This window comes from Colossoma macropomum, unplaced genomic scaffold (assembly GCF_904425465.1).
Source record: "Colossoma macropomum unplaced genomic scaffold, Colossoma_macropomum, whole genome shotgun sequence".
Lineage (NCBI taxonomy): Eukaryota > Metazoa > Chordata > Actinopteri > Characiformes > Serrasalmidae > Colossoma > Colossoma macropomum.
In genome coordinates, this window is record NW_023494808.1 from 5331177 (window position 1) to 5346912 (window position 15736).

The following is a 15736-nucleotide window of genomic DNA, read 5'->3' on the forward strand; positions in this document are numbered from 1 at the left end:
CACTCGAAAACAAGGGGTAGGGTTAAAAAGAAGAAATGGCATTGGGCCATAGTGTGACTTAATTAAAGAACAGTGATGTGGAGTCTGGGACACCCCATGACCTCCCAACAAAAAGTCTAGCATGTCAGACTGTTTTGTATTTTTCTGCCTAGTTATATCTCTTATGACATGTGCCTACACATTATCCAATGGGATAACAGAGCACCATCTGGCAAGTGTCAACACAGCAAAGAGAAAGAGGGATGCTGCTGTTGCAGCTGTCATGAGGAACAACGAAACAGAAGAAAGGTTCTCTGCCTATAATATCCCTGCCTATTTGACATCTCCTTCAAGGAGAAATAAGAGTCCAAAAAGATAAATGTCGGTGAGAAATAGCATTAATAGCATCTGTTTACAGACAGAGAACCTGGTAGCTAGTTACATTTATGTAATGTTCTTAATATGTTAAAATGTTCATTACTTCAAGCTCTCTCTGAAGGATGGACAGCCCATACTGTCCTCTTTGTGACACTCAGGAACAGCTAATCATTTTTTCTTTTATTTCTACTTCTCTTCAGAACACAAAACTGCCAGCATCACACATAGTGCTTCTGACTGATAGGTCTTGACCCTCCTCCCTGATGACCTATAAACTTGTGCAAGAATGTGAAAGATGATTGGTCGGTGCCAAACTTATAGTGTTGTCAGTCCCTGGACCAAGAACCAGAACAGATTTATGGCACTATGACTGCCTAATCTGACACAGTCATGATTGTGAAAAACAAAAATGTCATGTAGTCTGATCCCGGCATAACCCTTTCTTACCTTCTTAATGCCACTGACTCCCTCTAGTGGAGAGAAAATGAATAGAATATTTTGTATGACTCATATTTGTTTCTTTCTGCAGACTCTGCCTTTAACAGCAGACAATCAGAAACACAAGATACAGTAAGTGATTGGGGTTGATAAAGTAAAACACCTGAATAACTATAAAAAACATTTTCCACTATTAATAGACTGCAGTGATGAACAGTGAAATAGACAGTTGTCTCTTCTATTGTACACTCTTAAAAAAGATGTGTTTTCAGGAGTTCTTTAGGAAAGAAAATTATTCTATAGTAAAGAAAATTATTCTTTCATCTTTGAGTGTTTATGATTAAAGGATTCTTTGCATTGTGAAACTTCAGATTGATGGAGAATGAGCTGTAGAAAAGAGGGTTGCACTATTGTTACCTACCAAAGAACCCTTTTTGTACTATATAGAACTCTTCTTGCTAAGAGTGTAGCATGTAGGAGTCTGATCTACACTCTTAGAAAAAAAGGGTTCTATATAGTACCAAAAAAATGTACATCAATTCTCCATCAAACTGAAGAACACTTTCATGATTCAGAAAACCCTTAAATCATGCAAAGGGTTCTTTGAGTGTTCATGGTTCTATATAGAACCATTTTCTTGACTAAAGAACCTTTAAAGTACCATCTTTTTTAAGAGTGTGGGCAGTTGTCAGAGGTCAGAGGTGTCAGAGGTTTTGATGATTAACACTATAGAGAGTTCAAATTTCTCTCATATGCCTACATTCTAACTGTATTTGGGTCAGTGACAAATAAGGTTTGCAAAAATCGCAAGTTTTAAACATCACATTGAAAAAAACATGATGTAGATTTTTATATCTGCATATATATATATATATATATATATATATATATATATATGCTTTTAGACCTATATGCTTTACATCATCTTAAATATAATGAGTGTTATCAAAGCTTTTAATTGCTTATTTCATTTATCAAAGCTGTGCTTCTCTGGTTGCTCGATTTGACCTACAGTTTCAGCCACCTGACTTTATATACTAATTTCAAATTAAACTAAGGTATCTACTTAGACATCCATAGAAATTGTCCCTGAAGTTTAGTTTATAATTAAATTTTTTCTAATGAATAAACATTGTAATAATTGCACATTTTCATGGATTTCCTGAGGTCAGACCACCTGACTGGATAAACTGAGCCATTCTAATGTTGGCATTGCACCATGAAGGTCACTTGGGGTCTTCTTTATGATGCAAATCCTGGCCTCTCTTTTATAAAAGCGTGTGAGAATAAAAGTCCTGTTTTTGGTTGTGCTGCCCGAAAGTTTGGGAAGTACATACTAAGAAGTTTTTCAGTGAGTTGAGCACTTTTAAAGTTGCCATACTTTATAACATGGGTTTTATTTAAAAGTTTTTAAACATAGAATCATGCCAAACTATTTTATTTAGAATTTTATATCATTAAATTAATTTTTTGTTTGCCTTAATCATCATATATGGTTGGACGGCTGCACCACCTGACCTTTTTAGATTTTGAAGGCGAAAAGAAACCAAAATGAATTTTATATATAAACACACTGAAAATCATTTGACATAAAAGAGATAATGTTGAATAATATGATATATGTGACGTTTTTATTGAAATTATTTTTGGGAAAATAATGGACATGGACACATAAAAATGCACATCATATCAATGACCCATTTAGCAGAAAATTATGTGAAATGATGATCATGGATTTTATCTCTATGCTTTACCAGTCTGTACTGTGTTTCCGATAGCAGAATGATGATGATTATGAAAATGATCCGCCAGGAAAGCAGAGCAGCATCAGGATGGGTCCAGTCTACCAGAACAGGGCATCCAACACCCGCCAATCAGAATCAGTCTACCAGAGCCTGGACCCCAAAACCAGAGAACCAGAGTCAGTCTACCAGACTCTAAAGAACAACACTGAGGAAACAACCAGATTCAGTATCACAGAGTCTACAACCCAACACCAACCAATCAAATTCAGTCTCCCAGACCCTAAACCGCATCACCAACCAATCAGATTCAGTCTCTCAGACCCTAAACCCCAACACCAACCAATCAGATTCAGTCTACCAGAGCCTGGACCCCAAAACCAGAGAACCAGAGTCAGTCTACCAGACTCTAAAGAACAACACTAAAGAACAACCAGATTCATTATAACAGAGTCTACAACCCAACACCAACCAATCAAATTCAGTCTCCCAGACCCTAAACCTCAACACCAACCAATCAGATTCAGTCTACCAGAGTCTAAACCCAAACACCAACCAATTAGAATCAATCTACCAGAGTGTAAATGTCATCACCAACTAATCATATTGAGTCCACCTGAATCTAAACCCCAACACCAACCAATCATATTCAATCTACAAGAATCTAAACCCCAACACCGACCTATTCTATTCAGTCCACTAGAGTCTAAACACAAACACCAGCCAATTAAATTTAGTCCATCAAAGTCTAAAAAACAACACCAACCAACTAGATATACTAAAGAATTTTTAGCACTGAACACAAAAATAAACCCTTCTTCTGCCTTTTTAGGCAGCATGCAGCAAGTTAGTTCATTTGAGTTTAAGAAATATTAATAAAGTCACATTTTGTAGAAACAGTCATATTTAAATTTTGAGTCATTTGAACTGAATGAAGTAAGCTTTTACATTGCTGGTTCATTCTTTTATCTGGTCTAGTACATATTCCACTAGACTAATATTTGAAGAAATTATCTGCTTTATATTACATTATAATATTATATCATAACTCATTGTACATCATTGTAACTCAAAAAAAAAACTTTTGATTTTCTGTTTTTTAACACAAAACAAACACAAAAAGAGTTATATTGCAGTTAAAGTTATATCATAACTCCTTATAACTCAATCCCCATGGTAATTCTGCTGCTATTCTTGTTTATGTTCAAATCGTTTGCCTTTTTCTTCTGTAGATGAAAAAGCAAAATATGAGTTTTTTAAAATTAAGATAGCCCTTAAAATTAGCAGAAGTGTAGTTATGAGCACAAAACTGATTTCATTTTTCCTGCTGAAATCAGTAACCGTACACAGATAAAATGGATCTATAAAGTAGGTGAGCTCATAATGTGGACAGTGAGTGGAAGCACAAGGTAGGTGTTTCTAATAAAGTAGCCAGTGAGCGGAAGTACTAAGTGAAAGATGAGTGGAATGCACATTTAATCTGAAGATCAGTGCTGCCTCCAAGGGGCCACAAAGCTCAACCACATTAGCACTGATCTCGATTCTCACTTCCTTTGATTCAGATGAAATATTTCATTGCTTTTAAATCTTTATGACAATAATTTATTTTTTATTGATTGGATTATTTCAGTTCCCTTTTAAATTTACTGTATAGGTGCCCTGCTGAAAAAAAGACCATTAGAACCATTAAAATAAAAACCTGATGGGTTTGCTCCCTAATGGGAATTGCCCTAATGGTTACTTATAGACACCACTATTTTCCTGTAGGAGCAGCTTTAGATCCTGAAAAAACATCAAATGCATCTTGTTAGACCATTAGAATCCTTCACACTGTGATATCCATCCTTCAGGAAAACATCACTGACTATTGAATACCTCCAGGAACCAATAGAAACTTTTCAATGATATTAATATTCCATATGTATTTATGATGTATATTTTTGCAATGTATGAAAATGGCCAAAATATTTGTTAAATATATTCTTTTAAATGCATTTCAAATTTATCTTCCAGATATTTGTATTAAATTTATTTTGCAATATATGAAAATAACCAAAAGAAATGTAATCATTAAATAGATTTTTTTTACATGCATTTAGTTATATTTGTATTTTTCAATTGCGTGTAGTTTTAATAAAGATTCCATGTATAACTGAATATTCATGAGCTAAATGAACAGCACTGACTTCTGTGATCTGCATTGTACTTTACATTAACCATGTATGTCTGCAGTGAGACTCTCAGACACAATATATTTCACATAAACAAGATATCAGATCATAACTGCATTTTCACAGAGTATCCATACCCACAACACTTGCTTCTGTCCTGTTAAAGGATCATTTGATCATATTTGAAATGAAGATACTGGAATACAAATTCATTTCTAAAGGTATCAGACAGTGAAGTGCATCAGACAGGATTTTGGATATTTTCATACATTTATAAACGGCTTTGATAAACACATTTACATACATTTATGTCTGTATGGTACATTTCTATGTGTAATATTTCCACAAACATTTTTAAAATAAATGTATTTTAAAATATATTTAGTTAATATGGCCATATATTCTGAAATACATTTTAGTGTTTGGAATGTTTTTAGCATGGACTGCAATCTATTTGACAAGTATTTCAAATATATATACAATATATATCTATATATTCTTTTCCATATGGATGAGGCAGAAATCATAACAGGATTCTTAAGATTCTTACAGTAAACTGGGAATATTAATATAGCTACAAATATTATAGATGACTATAATACAGCAGAACAGAAAAATCGCAGAGGTTATTATATAAAGTGCTTTTAAAGCATTACTTGTGCTGAACGCTAGTCCTGTACTCTTCCTAACCAATAGAGGGCAGTATGCACATGAACTCGCGATGTTTACACTGAAGGTGAACAAGAAGATCTAATAAACGTGCTGGTGTGACGGTTCTATCAGAGCTGTATCGAAAGAAGCTCCGTGACTGAAAACAAAATATTAACAGTTAAAACTTCACTTTGGACTTTATAACATCAGCTCGAGTTCGGAGCGGCTGGCAAAGCAAAGTGAAAGTAAACGCTCATGTGAGTGAAGGTAAGCTCAAACTAATAGATGCAATTCATACAGTATAAGAGTTAAAAAGTCATATTAGTATTAAAGTGTGTTTTATTATGATCTGCTGTCTCTGTTCACTCCTCCTGTCATTTTTCATATACTGACAGAACTGATCACGTGCAGTTAAGCTCGGAATAACTTGCTATAATAATTATAATGCAGTGATAATTATTCTTATACTGTGTCTTATACCATGTGAATTTAAGTAAGTGTTATGCACTGTTCCTCAACATTTATTTTAGACTTTTTACTTAAAAATTTAAGAGATACCTGAACACAGAATTAATAAAATGTAAATGATGAATCATATACTGTATTTTTGTGTTTATGTATTTAAATTTTCTACCTTATGAGTTGATCTCTACTTTTGGAATGTGATATATATACAGCTTTTCTCAGTTGTTTTAGAATCATCTACTGGCACTTTTCAATGAATAGATCAAATATAAATCAAATTATGAAAACTCTGTCTCTTTCTTTCTCTTTTAGCAGGAAGGTAGTCATAAGATAATGAGAGGATGGCCTCCATATCTGGCCCCGTCCGGGCTAACATCACTGTTCAGGATGAAGGAAAAGTTTTTGCTCCCATGATTGTTGGAAATGTGTTTAACAGTCTGTGCATCATCAGCTCTGACTCCAGCAAACACAAAGGTAACAAGCGTGGACTCTTCATCAGATGTTTGATAAGCCGTTTGTCATTCAGTGAAATTAAGCATGTCATGGTTCTTTTTCAGTTAGTGATCATCTTTTTGAATTTTTAACCTCTGTATTTAAGTTGTCAAATCTAATCTTTCTCTTTTACACACAGTAATCACTGAGGGAGCTACTTTCACTCCAGTCCAGGCTGCTCCGCTGCATCAGACTTCTACAAGTAATCCAATGCGAACAGAACTTATGTGTCTTATATGACTAAATGATGATGATGATGATGATGATGAAGATGATGATGATGATGATGATGATTTTCATTATGATTATTATTAGTCTTGGACAATAAACAGTTTGTAAAATTGCTAAATTGGGAAAAAAGTCTTGATAAATTTAATTTTTTTCTTGTTTAAATCTATGAATATTTTACAGTAACAAGTTCAGTATATCTAGAACAGTTCCCATTTGTGCCAATGGGGGACGACAAAGCCTTACATTGAGTCAGGGTTTTTACAGACATAAAAAGAAACACTCATGGAGTTTCCATGAGCGCTGGGATAGGCTCCAGCACCCCCACAGCCCAGGAAGATTAAGTGGTTTAGATGATGAATAAATAACTTTTATTATTAGTAGTAATAATAGTAGTGGAAGTAATAGTAGTAGTATTTATTTTTATATTGTTATTATTATTCATTCAATCACTGATGTTACTGTTAATGTTCAATTTTAATTAGAATTATGCTAGTTGTGCCTACAACTTCTGCTGTTCCAATCTATTCTATCATGTTCTGCTGTAAACACTTGTACCTTTATTTATATCTTTAATTAATGTTACCATCCATTCATATATTTTTTTTATTTCTAATAATAAGGTGGTGACAACTGTCAAAATTACACAGATGTCAGCACCAACCTGAAAGGCAGCCTGAAAGTGGAATATGAGCGCATACTCGATGGGAATTCCCTGACTGGCCACAGAAGATACCTGAACGAAGTTTACACTGATCTCTACATAGTGGAGAATGAGACAGGAGGAGTTATTCAGGGGCATGAAGTGAGGCAAATGGAAGCATTTTCCAGCAGACCTGCTGGGGAGGAAGTTCCAATCCACTGCAATGACATTTTCAAAATTCAAGCTGATGGTAAACGTAACAGAAAAGTTCTGACAATGGGGATTGCAGGAGTGGGCAAAACTGTCTCAGTCAACAAATTCATACTGGACTGGGCTGAGAAAAAGGAGAACCAAGACATTGTCTTAATTTTCCCCCTTCCCTTCCGCGATCTGAACCTAAGGAAAGACACAAACGTCAGTTTGATGGACCTGCTCCAGGATTGTCTCCCAGGTTCTACAGAATTTGACTCTCTTCCACTGGGTGATGGTAAAGTCATGTTCATTTTCGATGGGCTTGACGAATGCCGCTTCCATTTGAACTTTAACGACAGTGAGAAACTAAAGGATGTCAAGAAGAAAGCATCAGTGGGCTCAATAATTACAAACCTCCTTAAAAGAAACCTTCTTCCATCTTCTCTGGTTTGGATAACTTCCCGGCCTGCTGCAGCCCATCTGATACCCCGAGACCACATTGACCAGGTGACGGAGGTGCGAGGGTTCAGCGAAAAGCAAAAGGAAGAATATTTTAAGAGGTATTGTGGTGAAGACCTTGCAAATAAAATAATGATGCACATCAAAAAATCCAGGAGCCTTTACATCATGTGCCACATTCCAGTCTTCTGTTGGATCTCGGCCACAGTCCTTCAGCCACTGACCCAAGACAGTAATCTGAAAACACCTACCACTCTGACTGGTATGTACATACACTTCTTAGTTCAGCAGGCAAACCAAATGAAGAATAAATACCCTGGCTCTCACAAAGACATCATCCTAAAGCTTGGCGAACTAGCATTTTGCCAGCTTGAAAAGGGAAACCTGGTATTCTACAAGAAGGACCTTGAAGCATGTGGGATCGACATCAGTGGAGGTTCAGTGTACTCGGGAGTATGCACTCAAATCTTCAAGATGGAAAAGAGGTCTTCTGAACAAATGGTGTACAGCTTTGTACATCTGAGTGTTCAGGAAGCACTCGCCGCTGTCCATGTGTTTCATTCACACAGATTTCATAAAAAAAGCCCATTTGTCCAGACTCTGAAAGCAGGATTGAAATGGTGGTTCAAACATTCCAGCTATGAACTTCACAAAGGTGCAGTTAAGAGGGCTTTGCAGAGTGAGAACGGACACTTGGACCTTTTCCTCCGTTTTCTCCTGGGTCTCTCTGTGAAGTCCAACGAGACAAACCTGGAAGAACTTCTACCTGGAATGAGGATCAGATCAGCGAGCATGAAGAACACAGTCAACTACATCAAGAAGAAAATCAGAATGTCTGAATCATCAGAGAGGAGCTTCAATCTCTTCCACTGTCTGAGTGAACTGGAAGATGATTCTCTTGTGAGTGAGATCCAGAACTTCCTGAAGTCAGGAGATCTTGCCATAAAGGATCTCTCATCCACACAGTGGTCAGCTCTGGTGTTTGTGCTGCTGATGTCAGATGAGATGCAGGAGAAGTTTGAGCTGAATAAATACGGAGAATCAGACGAAGGATTGAGGAAACTACTGCCAGTGGTAAAAAACACAAAAAATGGATTGTAAGTACATAGCAAGCATATAGTATTCCTCTGTGGGATGCAATAATAATAATGATCATTTTATTATTAACAATGCAGTACTGTTAACACCATGTAGATGTTTATTAGATGCTCACATTCCCTTTAACTAACGTTCAACAAAATATCTGTCAAATGCAACTGAACTTGATGTAAATATATATTATATTTAACCCTAACCATAACTTCAACCCAGAATCTAAGTCGTATCTTAAATCTGACCTCTGTACTATAATAGATATGTTTGTTAACAATTAATGTATCTGTAGGTAATCCACAAGGGACTATCAAAATAAAGTCTTGCCCAAATAATAATACTTTATAATAAAAATACTGTATACGTAGCAGCTTTCATACTTGTTCATTTTTTATTAGTGAGTCCTGAATTTCTACCATTTATTTTGTTTTTTTTTTTGTTTCTACCATTTATTTAGTTTGCAAACACCTGTTTTGATTTATCTCCTGAAACATATTAAACTTAGATAGACATCTTACTAAGTTTCAGCTTCACAAAACCAAACAAATGCAGTCATGGTTGACTCATTTTACAACTTTGTCTGTTAACTCAGGTTTAGATACAAAGTGGGTGTGATTAATCTTCATGTATGTGCACATGGTGGTGATGACAAACAGCCAGTTACATAAGAACAAAGAGGAGTTGACTGGATTTTTGTTACAAAGCAGGAACAATCATACTACATAAATGAAAAACAGTAGTAAAAATAATGCATTTATAACAGTAAACAGCAACACTGCCAATGCCGTCAAGGTAGGGCTTGCTGGAGTAAAATTGCTTTGTATTCTTCTTCTCTATATAATACTTTTGTTTTCTCAACTGAAAAGCTATATATTTTTTACAAAATTGATGCCACAAAAGCATAGGGGTGGCTGGGGTGTCCAGTACCATCCCTGAAATCTGATTGGCTACCCCAGCTGCCACCATAAAATACCTGCCACATCTTTGGCTTTCCCCTTGCTGTGGGGCAGGTGTTTGTGCCTTTAAGAGGAGAATTGTTTCATTATTGGTGATCTGCGGAACAACTATCCAACCTCTCTCCACCCTCCCCCTTGCACATTCACACTGCCACCCTGCCGAAACTCAATGCCACACCTTTTAAATGTACAAAAGCATATAGTAGCTGCACATGCATATGTCTTTAAAAGTTCTTAATGAAAAGTCTTCTTCTACACAGGCTTGACTGCTGCCATCTCACTGAAGTGAGCTGTGGATTACTGGCCTCAGTCCTCAGCTCAAATTCTTCATATCTTATAGAGCTGGACCTCAGTAATAATGACCTGCAGGATTCAGGAGTGGGGCAGCTCTCGGAGGGGCTCAGGAGTTCACAATGTAAACTGAAGACACTAAAGTACGTAGCTGTACCGTCAGTACATTGGCAGTGCTTTATTATGGATATTTAGTATTGAATCTCTTCATAAGTTGGATACAAAGTATTCAATAAAATGCAATTAATTTACTTCAGTTTTATTAACTTGTAACATTCATTTTTTATTAACTTTTAGAATTCTGAAGTTTTTGTCCTTATTCCATATACTTTATTTACATGGCACCATAATATAAATGTGATTAAATAGTGGCATAATCAATGACATAGTTACATAATAAATTAGATTCACATTCAAATAATAATTAAGTGTTATCTTAACAAAACATTCTCTTTAGAAGACCATTAAGAGTTTGTTTGTGGTAATACATACTCAGAACAGTAAGGTCAGTTGGGTGTAGTGCTGAGTGTCAGTTGGATGTAGTGTTTTGTTATATACTCATAGCTTAACTAATAGAGCTCAGTGATATTTTTAATGAGATTTAATGAGCAATTATCCACCAATACTGATTCCAGTCTCATTGTGCATCCCTGCTTGCAAGCTATCTGTTTCTACTGTCACATTGGTATATATAGCAAGTCTGACAGGGAAAATGCCAAATCTTCAGCCACATATAGGCTAAGACACTAGTTAATTAGCTAGCAAAATTAAACGAGTCACACCTGATCTCAAAATTGTGACTTTGTATGTTTGTAAAAGGTCACATTTTTATAGGTTGGATTGTTCAGTTTCTTTTCCTGTCATGGAATTTCAATACAATTTATGGGTTTTTTTTAATTCTCTCTGTAGGTTGTCTGGTTGTATGATCACAGAGGAAGGCTGTTCATCTCTGGCTTCAGCTCTGGATTCAAACCCCTCCCACCTGACAGAGCTAGATCTGAGCTATAATCACCCAGGAGAGTCAGGAGTGAGACAGCTAAACGAGAGACGGAATGATCCAAATTTTAAATTGGAGATACTCAAGTACGTAAAGTCTGTGTGTACTTTCCTTTTTTTTTCATAAATGTCTCCATGATTTAAGAGATATTTGTCTAATCCTAATTTTGCTGTCTTGATTTGATTTTCTATTTTTGAAATAGCCAAAAAAAAACTCTTTGTTACTAAGGTAAAAGGGGAATGGCTCAGATTATTCAATAGTTAAGATGTAAACAAGGTCATATAAAGAGGGTTCATGTGAAATGCTCCGTTCTAAAGAAACTTGCCAAGTCCAAATTGTTCACAGTTGTGGTGATAGGACCCAGAAGTCTGAACGATTCAGTGCTTCTAAAAACTACAATAGAGTCATTATATGAAATGTTTACGCTGCTTGATGTCTAAGACATTGTTTTACAACAGTTTTGAGTTAATGTGCACCTATATGGGAAGTGTGTCTGAAATAATGATTATTTCATGTACTGTTTCTTAGGTTTGCACAATATTAGAATCTTATCTTTATTGTCAGATATTTACTTTAAAAACAGAATGATGGCATTGGACAGATGTTTAGACTTGACTGATATTTGAAAGTGATATCTAATGATGTATTTGTTATACTCTGGAAGAGCAGAATGTTTAGGTGATGCTGCATTACTGCTCTAAAATGTATTATTTTTTTCATTTTACTGTGCTTGTAAGACTCAGCAAATAAATGGTAATGTAAATACTGTGTTCTATAATGCTAATCCAGATAGATTTAGTCTCAGTTCTGCATTTTATAAACATTTTGTCAGCATCAGTCCACAGTTCCCAAGTGTTGTTAACTAACACAGCATATTTTTGAGAGTGCACTCTTCTGACTTTTTTTGCTTTGTTTTGTTTATTTTTTCTTTTTGATTCAGCACTGACCATGGAGGAGAAGAGAGGGTCAAACCAGGACTGCAGAAATGTAGGAAAAAGACACATTAAACATTAAATGTGCTTTCTGGAACATGAGTAAATGAGAAACAAATGAGAGTCACAGTTGTTCACCGTGGTGGTAATAGGAACCAGATGTCCAAAATCCCCCTTACAGGACCCATATCAGTATTATTTATAAAGCTCATTCATTGTCATAGTAAATAAAAGAGCTATATTTGCGTTGTAGACATCATGACCCCTGGCGCCGTATTACAAATTCCTGTCTTTTGTCCTAAGATTTAGTCTAAGAAGGTCAAGATAAGATTTTTCACAAATTTGTGTTACAGATGCAAATCTTATCTGAGTGTAGTAAATTTCTTGTCTCACAGCATCTTATCTCAAGTAAGGAAATCTTAACCTACTCAATCGAAGTTCAATCAACTGTCATTTCTGTTATGTAGCAACTGATGATATGCGCACAGCTCAAACATAAACATGTAATCAAAATGTTAAATAATGTTAAAAATATGTTAGTCAGCCAGACACCTACAGTTACTGATGTAAAAAAGGACAAAACAGAACTAAAGTGTGATTAACTATAAGTTGTGAATACTGTGAGAGCGCCCCCTGCTGTTTATCAGAGCGTCACCGCTCCCCAGTTTCAGTCTCCATTTCCCAAACACTTTAGCCGAGCGCGCTAACATTATTTCTCCTAATAAACAGACACACGTTCAGCTCCGTCTCCTCATTATTCACCACCATCACTGTAATATTTCATCATCAACATTAACACACAAAGGTAATCAGAGGGACGGTGGAGATCGAGTCTGCAGCGTCTGAGATCTTTAAAATGTAGAGTTAGAAAAGAAAAACATCTCACAGTGAAAGCAGCGTTTTACAGTAGAAATAAATGTAGCTCATTATACTGGTAGTGAACTATGCTGCATGACACAGCAGCCTAAAAACCATAGAAATGGACGCTTAAACAGAAGTTAGGACACTGTTGGGGTTCATCCTAAAGTTAGGACAGTATTTAGGAGGTTTAGTCTAGTTAGGATGTCTGTGTAATACTGTTTTCTTATCTGGAATTAGAATAAGATTATGAAGTTAGGAACTATTAGTGTGTAGTAGCTCATTTTAATCCTAACTGAAGTGGTGATTAAATAGGTAAGATAAGATATCGGAGTTTGGATGTTTCTGTAATACGGCACTCTAAAGAAATTTGAGTCTGTAAGTTTGTAACTCAACCGTAAAATTATGTAGAAATTAAAAGAAAAAAAAACAGTGGAATCAATGTAATTTCTGATGTTTTTTCCTCCTCGATCTTTAGATGCCTGTGAGCTCACACTGGACGCAGACACTGCACACACAGATCTGTCAGTGTCTGACGAGAACAGAACGGTGAAATGGCTGAAAGAAAAGCCCCCGAGTCCTGATAATCCTGACAGATTCGATGGCTGGTCCCAAGTGCTGTGCAGAGAACGCCTGTCTGGGCGCTGTTACTGGGAGGTGGCATGGAGCGACATGGGAGTTCATATCGGAGTGACCTATAAAGGAATCAGCAGGAAAGGTAAAGGTAACGAGTGCTGGTTTGGTCAAAATGATAAGTCCTGGAGTCTGGACTGCACGAAGGAGAAATACACGGCCAGGCACAGCAGTAATAAGACCATTATTTCAGCCACTGGTCGCTGCTCCTATAAGATCGGAGTGTATCTGGACTGGCCAGCAGGGAGGCTGTCCTTCTACGACGTCTCGTCTGACACACAAAAGCAGAAACTCAGTCACCTTCACACTTTCTTCGCCACGTTCACCGAGCCACTCTACACAGGCTTTATGGTGATTGATACCACTGTGACTCTGTGCAAACTGGTCTAGTCCAACTTAACCCATAGAAGTCTGAGGTACATTTTTACTATAAATTTAATTGCAATTATTTGGAATTGCTTTATGTACACATGTACATATATTTATTCATTTACATGTTTAATACATTTCTTACATACACGACTGCACACTTAAGAATGTATATATTATATACAGTGCTGTGAGAAAGTATTTCCCCCTTCCCAGTTTATTATATTTTTTGCATATTTGTCACACTTGTATGTTTCAGATCATCAAACTCATTTTAATATTAGTGAAAGATAACCCAAGTAAATACAGCTGTTTTTAAAAGATGATTTCATGTATTAAAGAAATGCTGGTCAGCCCTAGCTGGCCCTATGTGCAAAAGTAACTGCCCGCTTAGCTACTAAATCAATCAGTTAACCAAATTCAATTGATTATAGGGTTCAATTCCACCAGCCACACCCAGGTATGATCACTGCCAGACCTGCTGAATGTAAACTACACTTAAATAGAACCTGTCCGGCAATGTGAAGCGGCTAGAGAGTCTCAAAAAGCAGCACATGGTGTGACATTCTGGAGATTCAAGTACAGATGCGAAACAGTCATTGAAATCTACCTTCTGTTACAAAGCCATTGCTAAGCTTTGGGGACTCCAGAGAACCGAAGTGAGGGCCATTATGCACAAATGGAGAAAACTTGGAACAGCAGTGAACCTTCTCAGGTGGCCAGGCTACCAAAAAAATCACTAAGAGTGCATTGACATCTCATCCAGGTGGTCACAAAAGAATCCAGATGAACATCTAAAGAGCTGAAGGCCTCACTTGACTAAGTTAAGATCAATGTACACGATTCCACAGTAAGAAAGACGAAACAAAGGATGAAAATGGCATCCATGGGAGAGTTTCAAGGTGCAAACCACTGCTCTTGCATTTGCCAAAAAAATGTCTAGATGACCCCCAGGAGAATATTCTGTGGACTGCATTCCAACATAATGCATTCCACCACTGCGTTCCACCAAGAACATCATACCAACAGTCAAACATTGTGATGGTAGTGTGATGGTCTGGGCTACTGCAGGACCTGGACGACATGGACGACTTGGCATAATTGATGGAACAGTGAGTTCCTCCACAGTTCATCCAAAGCAATCTAAAAGACTCAAGTTATCACAGGTTAAAGCAAGTTATTGCAGACGTTTGATTGCAGTTGTTGCAACCTGTTATTACATTTAGGGCCGCAATTATTTTTTCACTTGGGTGATATAGATTTTATATAAATGTTAATCCTCAATACGTGGAATGATCATTTAAAAGTTGCATCTTGTGTTTACTTGTGTTGTCTTTATTTTTTATTTATATTAGTTGAATGATCTGAAACGTAAATGTGATACAGCAAATACAGAAAAAATTCACAGCACTGTATATATAACAGTTTTAACTAAATTATATAACTATTCACCAAAATGTATTTGTATATGTTTTATTCAGTATTTCAAGAATTTTATGAACAATAAGTGAATAAAACGATAAATAAAAAGTTTTTATCTCCTACTTGTCGGGTGACTAGAAGAATGGTTTGTGCACACAAACGTCTAAGTCTCTCTGAGGATTACAGAAAAGGTGGCATATGAGGTTGGCCGCCCATGCTCTCAGCGTTCTGACCGGTGTGGGCTATTTAAGCCCAGCACTGTGCACACAGGTCCTGTCTTTTTGCTCTTATACCAAGGCTGAGTGGAACATGCTGGGTTGAGTTGTTCTGACCTATAAAGGAATCTGC

General features: G+C 36.4%; 1 protein-coding gene across 4 annotated transcripts; it reads left to right on the forward strand.

Moving 5' to 3' along the window:
* The first annotated feature begins 5457 nt into the window (after positions 1–5457).
* On the forward strand, positions 5458–15478 carry LOC118798387 (NLR family CARD domain-containing protein 3-like). 4 transcript variants are annotated; one of them, XM_036557817.1, is made up of 8 exons: positions 5458–5626; positions 6137–6298; positions 6456–6518; positions 7168–8935; positions 10147–10320; positions 11087–11260; positions 12115–12161; positions 13443–15478. In XM_036557817.1, the coding sequence occupies exons 2-8, from the start codon at positions 6166–6168 to the stop codon at positions 13985–13987; spliced, it is 2904 nt and encodes a 967-aa protein (XP_036413710.1). In that variant the 5' UTR covers positions 5458–5626; positions 6137–6165; the 3' UTR covers positions 13988–15478. The 4 variants fall into 4 exon arrangements, with proteins under 4 accessions (XP_036413710.1, XP_036413711.1, XP_036413712.1 ...); XM_036557818.1 differs by having other exon boundaries at positions 6140–6298; XM_036557819.1 differs by having other exon boundaries at positions 5458–5616.
* The last annotated feature ends 258 nt before the right edge of the window (positions 15479–15736 follow it).

Coding starts and splice junctions, on each gene's coding strand:
- LOC118798387 (XM_036557817.1), top strand. CDS start 6,166: ATGGCCTCCATATCTGGCCCCGTCCGGGCTAACATCACTGTTCAGGAT. Junction 6,519..7,167: donor GCTGCATCAGACTTCTACAA/GTAATCCAATGC, acceptor TCTAATAATAAG/GTGGTGACAACTGTCAAAAT. Junction 11,261..12,114: donor TTTAAATTGGAGATACTCAA/GTACGTAAAGTC, acceptor TTTTTGATTCAG/CACTGACCATGGAGGAGAAG.